Raw genomic sequence first — 7,926 nt, 5'->3', positions numbered from 1 at the left:
CTAATTTTAGATTAAAAATGTATTTAAAAAGTTTATAATATAAAACCTAATCTTATTTAATAAAGAGATTTCGAGTACAAAATTAACACATTTTATATTGTTCACTGTCGTTCTTCCAATATCATATATTTGAGCTACACTCGAGGCAGCTTTCCATTTTCTTTGGTAAACTTTTATTTTGTTATGATCCCCGCCTGGTCATTTTTGACATTTGGGGGAGGGGGGAGAGGAGTTATCTACAGGAAACCAACATATTCTAACCTTGGTGAGGGATCAAGTTTTCATTTCGTGGGACTGCCACGAAAGTTAAGTTTCCCCCCCTAGACTGGATTCGAATAGATACCGCTCCAATAAGGTAGATGCTTTAACTCCCTCATCCACAAACGGTCCTTTTCTTAGGTACCTCTTATATGGTCAGTATAACTGATGGTGGTATATAGACAATGCATTTTAAAATTATTTGGGGAGGTTTCTGTAATTAATCATTTCCAGTTTCTGATTGAGTCTTAAAACTTACACAAATAGACTAAATAAAACAAAGTTTGATAAAAAAGATAGTTAAATTATGTAATACAAACTCAAGTGGAGCACTGTATATGCATTTTATTAAACTAATAGTTTGTTTCTATAAAAAAAACATTGCACTCTTTCTCAAATTTATAAATAAAATCTGATATTTATAGCATTTCAATCACAATTAAGACCTGGTACAATGGGATGGTAGAGTGAGAGGTATAAGCACTTTTTTATAACTTTATTGGGTTTATAATATTATTAGAAACCTCTTTTTCACTTGCGTTCCTTCACTTACTGTTAAACAATAATTTTGAGATGTTGAATCTATACTGACAATTAATTTACATATTTATTTAGTCTTCTTTAAAAACTAATAATATGCCTTTCTCAAATTCCTTATTTCTAATAAAATATGAAGTGTTTGATATTAAATTATTTTTGTATTGCTGTATGTTATGTAATTATTTCTATACCTTTTTGTAAATATTTTTCTTTGAAATAGTCACACCTGAGTTAAATATCTCTCCTTTGTTTGGGTTCTTACACATAAAAAATGTGGTGATTAATCGAAGTTTTATTTTATGTATCTATTAAACTTCCTAATTTCATATTGTTATATGTATATTTTTTAGGGAGCAGAGAGCCATTTTAGATTGTTGCATGGCTTTAAACAAAAACCCACGCTATGTCAAAGTTTATATGAGACGGGCTGCAGCAAAGAAATCTGTTGGTGATTTGTGGGGAGCTCGCTATGATGTGAAACAAGTTCTTACATTAGAACCTAATAATAGTCAAGCCAAAACTGATTTAGAAGAATTAAATCTTCTTATTGAGGTAAGATAACTGAAGTTATCAAATTACTATAACGTTCGTGTTTTTTGTTTTTTTAAAAATGAAATTTGTGTTAAGATTCCTTTAATACTGGTCACTATATCTCATTACAGCTGGTCCTGAAAGGTAGTTGACCCTAAAAATCCTCTTTCTTTTTTTGTGGAAGGCCACAAGTAAAATAGGGACATTTATTCTGACAATCCATACGAATTCGCTGTTCCCAAAAATATCACTCAATGTGAATAGAATGCATTGTTCACATTGATTTATATTCGCTCCACATGCCAAGTAAATGTCTTAAAAAATTCTATAACTTTTATCGGTTTTAAGAGAGACTTAAAGCATGTTATAGGGATTGTTCTAATGAATTTCAGTTAACTGCCTTTTTTTCTATTCTTGTCCCTCACTCTTTATTTTTGTTGAAAGAGATGATTGTTTCAGTTTTATTTTGAAAAAGTTTGTGACATGATTCAGTGAGTGTCTTTCCATTTAAGAAAAACAAATCATAAAAGCCATCACCAGTGGTGTAAAGCTAACTGATAGTGTCCAAACATTATAACATTCCTCCATCGATTACATCTATTTGGAAGCATTAGGGAGAAAAAAAACAGGCTCTGAACAGCGAAGTAAGTACAGGGCTTTAAGATTGGTGGAGTAGAAGAACATTTGAAGAAATGGTTTGCTCAAGCACAGAATTCTAACTTATGTTAGAACTTGTTAATTAATTTTATTATCTACTATTGTTAATCTTGATAATTAAAATTTAATCATCAGACTTCTTTAGGTTCAAATCATTGAGATTCTACAGTATTATTGTAATTATTGATTAATGTAAATGTATTTACATCTATAGTATTTCAGAAATTATACTCATATTTTTTGTTTTTCAATTTTTATGGCATAGTAATAATTTAAGTAAAATATTTTTCTTTTTTTAAAAAATTTGTTTGGAATATTATTGTAGAATAAGATAAGGTTGTGCCAGTTTATGATGGTTTATCTATAGTATTTATCTATCAACATCAACTACAGCAACTTCCAACAGCAAACTGGAAAGCAGTAGCCCAAAATAGGCATGTGTGGAGAAGGCTGGTTCAGGCAGCCAAAGATCAACAAGGTCTATAGAACCAACTGAAAAAAAAAAAATGTATCAACATCAGAAACTAAGTTTAAGCTGTTGGGATCGGTAGGTTGTTTTTAATTCTTGGCACAATCTCACCTCATCAAGGGGAGGGGGGAGGGAGGTTAGTTAATAAATCTATTTCATAAATTTTGTTTATCAGATGAGGTTATATTATTTTTAGGTTACAAAATTTCATTTTCACTTTCTTCTTTTTTTTTTTGTTAAAAATAAATCAACTTCGGGCCTCAAAAGTTCATATAATACTGATAGTACGGAAAATAACTAAACAGAGTGGCCCAATCTTTCTGCATAAAGTGAACTTATTTTAATGATAATGAGATAAAATGACAGCCAAAACAGATATAGTAATGAAATTCCACAGATAATAATACATCTGGTTGTAGCTTAATAAAAATATATTACTTACTAGTGATACATCGCAAGAACCAACACTTCACAAATTGAAACAAAGTGACATAACAGTGAATAGTTAAAATATTGAGAGTGCCTTCAACTGTCTCAACAAAAATCATTCTTATGTTCAAATTCAAGAAACTAAAAACTTATTCCACATACAAATGATGAAATAAATTTAATTTATCCACAAAATGCATTATTATGTCAATAAAAACATCTACTAATCCCCTATTTCAAAAGAATTAGTTATCAATAGTAAACGGTGAACCTGTTCTTTCTTAAGTGTCGTTCTTCGTTTGATCTATTTTCTGTAGACTGCTGCTGGACCACTGCAGTATACCAAGGCACTAAGAAATTAACAGGAAATATTTTTTATTTAAAACAGTCTCGCTTTAAACATGAAAAAAATTAAAACTCAATATTTTTCCTATTATTATTGTTAGATAGACGACTATACATTCACAAACAGTTAAATCATATAGGGAACCTTTGTATAGCCAGTTCTCTTTATATTAAAATATGATGATAAAGCATTTATTGATAGTTCTGAAAAATATATTTAATAACAGACTCCATCCGATGAATTTCTGGATTGTAGGGAGATCTAGAGACTTCTTCCTCTTCCATGCTGCCGTTCGTACAGTCTTCCTGAGCATTGAATCATGAATTCCCTGAAAAAGTTGCTTCTGTTGCCATATCGGTACATCAGTGCACCATAGAGTAGCGCTGGTCTCAGTATACTCTTTTATACCTGGAGTTTCTGACTGTTCTCACCTTTTGGTTGAGGTGGGCAGAGAGCTTGATGTGACGATCAAGCCTCATGCCTAGATAATGGCATCAGCCACTTGGAGGGTCTTCAGGAATGTCGCTTTTTTATATTGATTTTGTGCGAATATGACACCATCTGTTTTAGCGGGGTTCACATTAATGTTTAGATATCCAAGCCATTAAACAACCTGTTTGCACACTGTTTCAGCTCATGTCAATGTTGTCTTGGCATTTATACTGCTGCTGTAGATGGCAATGACATGTTTTCATTCTATAATTTCCTACTTATTAAGAAGGTTGTGTTGTGCACTAGCTTCCATGGGTATGAAGTTGTTATGACAATTACATCCATGAATCTACACAAGATTGTTTTTATCTATATAGTTATGGCTCCATTCCTATGTTTTAGTGCCTGATGTTATAAAGCCTAAGCCTCTTCAATAAATGGTCTATCCAACACAAAAAGAATTTTTCAAATCAGACTTTTAGTTCCTGAAATTAGCCCATTCAAACAAACAAGCACTCCATCTTTATATTTTAGTATAGATAATAACACACTTTTTTTTTTTTTTTTTACTCGACTCAACTTGTCGTTCCAACTTAAATTAGTTTAAAAAATACTCACTGGACAATAGGGTCTTCTTAAGAATAATATAAATTGATATGAATAAATATTTTTCACATCATTTTCATCTGTTACTTTCTCCTTTTTATTTAATTGTTAATTCTATATTATAAAATTGGAATTAAGTGTTATAAATTTAATGAAATTTTTAAAATGCTTGATTTTAAAAATAATAATAAAGTAAACATTTATGTATATGATTTTCTTTTCTTTTATTCAAAAATTATTATTCATCAATGTTTGTATTGATATATAATGTTATTTATTGGGTTCTATTTTCTGTTAGAAAAAGGTATATCCAGATTTTAATGAGCAAGCTGAGTAAGATGTAAGTTTCATTACTCATGTTTTTTGCTTTACTATTGTAATTTGTTTATTTTATCAATATATTTTTTTTTTCATGTTTGACAGGAGGAAGGAGATTTATCCTATGTTACCCAAGCTCAAGTTGAGCTGATTAAAAATCTTTTGCTGAACATATTTTAGTATGTCTGTACATACCTTACCACTTTCATTTTAATATAATATCCATCCTACTCCAATAGTACATCTTAATTCCATTTTAAGACTTTGAACAGTTGAGCTTTGTAAATCTGTATTTATGAAATAAATTGTCATTGGATAATTTTTTTTTATTATAACCTGTCAGAATTTTATGTTTTATAACGCATTTAAAAATAACATTAAATCAATTCGATTCTCTATTTATATGTAATGGGTGTAAAAATAAGTTTCTGTCGTTTAGCAAAAGATGACTATCAGAAAGTTTTGTTGAAATTGTCAGCTGTTAAATGTAATATCATAAGTTTGATCATCTGTTTACAACAACCTTGAAGTATCAGTGACCCTTATCAGCATCACATATTTTTTGTTGGCATGAAAATGTCATGTTTTGTGCCAAATAAACGTCATTTTTAGGAACTTTTGATTTACTTCTTTAATTTGAAGAAATTTGAATCTGAGGCACATCAATTGCTTGTATAAGCATATAATGAGGCTACTTCAAGTGAGAGAAGTTGTTACGAGTGGTTTCAATAGTTTAAAAACAGTGAGTTAGATGTGAAAGACAAAGAACACAGTGGAAGGTCGAAAGAGTACGATGACATAAATTTGGAAATACTATTGGAGGAAAATTTATTTCAAATTGTTAAAAATCATTGGTAATGGGGTATAAAAACAAGGAAATTGGGTTTCATATAAACTGAAGTAGGAAGGCATTAAACGCCAATTTTGCATGAGTAAAATGCTGCTTTAAAAAAAGGGTTTTTCAAATTGTATAGCAACTGTTGATGAAAATTGGATCTACTGCAATAATCCAATTAGGAGAAAATCATGTGACGGCCTGACCATGCTTCACGATTGACAGCCAAACCGAATATTTATGGGAAAAAACCTGATGCTGTGTATTTTGTGAGACCAGCTATTAGGAGTTAAGAGTGGCTCATGAATTGTCCGGATGGTGTGTGGCGATGTGGTAAGCTGAAGGACTGATGGAGGCATGCTGTGGAGTAGGATCTGCAACAACTGAGGATCCCTGTAACCCTTCCAGATGAGAAAGAGAGATAGTTGGCAGCTGTTGAGCAAGCCAAGTGCAGCCTCATGCCCCTGTTGTGCCAATAAAAGAAGAAGAAGCTATTAGGAGTTGCTTAAACCGAGTGAAACCATTACTGGAGATCTCTATTGAACACAATTAATGAGATTCAGCCAAGGTCTCACGAAAAAACATGTTCATTACAACTCCAGACTCATCAGAATTATTTTCCTTATGATAATGCTCGTCTGCATGTTGCAGCACTAGTCAAAACTTACTTAAAAACACTTAATTACCAAGTTGGAATCTTGCCGAATTCTCCAGACATTGTCCCTTCCGATTATCACTTGTTCCAGTCGATGGCACATGGTCTGTATGAGCAGGACTTTACATCATCTGAGGAAACCAAAAATTGGGTTGAGTTGTGGATAGCCTCTTCTAACATGGCATCCGAATGCTGACAGAAAGATAATGGCTAGTACTTGGACAATACTTCAAATAAAAGGACCATTCTTTCACAATAAATTTGTTATTTTTGATAGAAAATGGCGGAAACTTATTTTTACCCCTATATAATTGTCAATTATTTCTACTTTTGTGGTAAACAATTAATATTTACCTATAACTAACCTTTTCAATATTGGGAAATTAGAAATTTTTTTAATGGAGTTCAGTAATGGAATCATAAGAGAGAGGGAGTTGTTGCGATACGTTCATATTTCTCTATCTTGGTTGCACCTTTATCCAAAGGGCGCCACAGCTAGTTTCCTGATTACTTACTTACTATCTTATTAGATGATTTACTTTTTATTATGAAGAAAATAAATTTAATGAAATATTAGAAGCATTTAATCGCTATAATCATAGACCAAAAATTCACAATGTAAAATGCGGTTAATAATAAACTTGAAAAAGTGCCCTTAAAATAATTAATTCTGAAAAAAAAACCATCAGGTTAACAGATAAGAGGTTCATAAAAAAAATAAAAATGGATTTATATAAAATATTAAAATAAAATTTTTATCCTATAAAAATAATTTACCAAGTGTGTTACCGCAAAATTAATTGCATTGCAACCCAAAGTAGATAATAGGAATGATAACACTCATAATGACCAAATGAAAAATGTATAAGAAAAAATAATTTAAATAGTTAAAACTAAAGAGAACTTAGTAATCCAATATTTTGAAGAAAATGCTGAAAGTAAAAATAATAATAGTAATCATAGTTATAATAGTCAAAATGAAAAATGCTACAAAGTATCCTTAACAGTTATATAAAATGGCATATAAATCTGCCAACTGTATAATCATCCTAATATTAAGTTGGGCATATATAGTAGTAATTAGCTAAATAACAATATTTGTAACATGGAGGGCAGAAGAGATGATTGGGTTAAACCAAATTTCCATTTATAAATGTGATTGTGGAAAAGTCTATATTTGAGAAACTTCAAAAAACAAGAATTAATGATACATCCTAATGTAAAAAATACAAATAAAACAATACTTTTTTCACATAGTATTAAATTATGACATAAATTTAATTAAAAGAAAACAAAAGCATTAGATAGAGCAAGTAGAACTAGAAACAAAATTATTAGAGGCAATACACATCAGTCAGTAAACAAACAGTCAGAGAGAGAAATACTTTATTTATCTATGCTGCCTAAATACATTAGGTTGCTATCTCACACAGCATACTTATCAATCCGTAATCGGACATATATAAATTACACATACATGGTATAATCAGAAAAAAAAAAGAGATACAATAATAGGATATAATAAACAATTTTTTATATAATAAAACAGGCACTGGACATCTAGAAATTCATCATGCAGATATTTTGAATAGAATAAAAACATTCTGATCATAAATATTGTAGTATTATTCACTAGTATCTTTTTAAAGTAAAAAAAAAATTGATAACAATAACAGACATTTAATTAGAGCAGAGCTGTACGTTTATTATTATATTAGATAATGACACACGGATGATGGAGCAAGTATGAAATAGTAAAAAATTTTAATTTAGATGACAATTGTCTAAATATATTATGACAATTAGTATTGAGTCTATTGAATAAAATTAAGCAAATATTTTAAATTTAC

At 30.2% G+C, this 7,926-nt stretch overlaps 1 protein-coding gene across 1 annotated transcript in view; it reads left to right on the top strand.

The window, feature by feature from the left end:
• Window positions 1-7,926, top strand: part of LOC106683802 (RNA polymerase II-associated protein 3) — a gene marked incomplete in the record, with an annotated part of 27,469 nt that overhangs the window by 10,123 nt on the left and 9,420 nt on the right. Inside the window, 1 exon segment of the mRNA XM_067048990.1 lies at window positions 1,149-1,350. Coding sequence (XP_066905091.1) covers window positions 1,149-1,350 — 202 coding nt within the window.

The sequence above is a fragment of the Halyomorpha halys genome, unplaced genomic scaffold (assembly GCF_000696795.3).
Source record: "Halyomorpha halys isolate HHAL.00 unplaced genomic scaffold, Hhal_1.1 Scaffold518.1, whole genome shotgun sequence".
Taxonomy (NCBI): Eukaryota; Metazoa; Arthropoda; class Insecta; order Hemiptera; family Pentatomidae; genus Halyomorpha; species Halyomorpha halys.
Note: the sequence above shows the minus strand (reverse complement) of the source record. Positions and strands in the feature narration are given on the sequence as shown.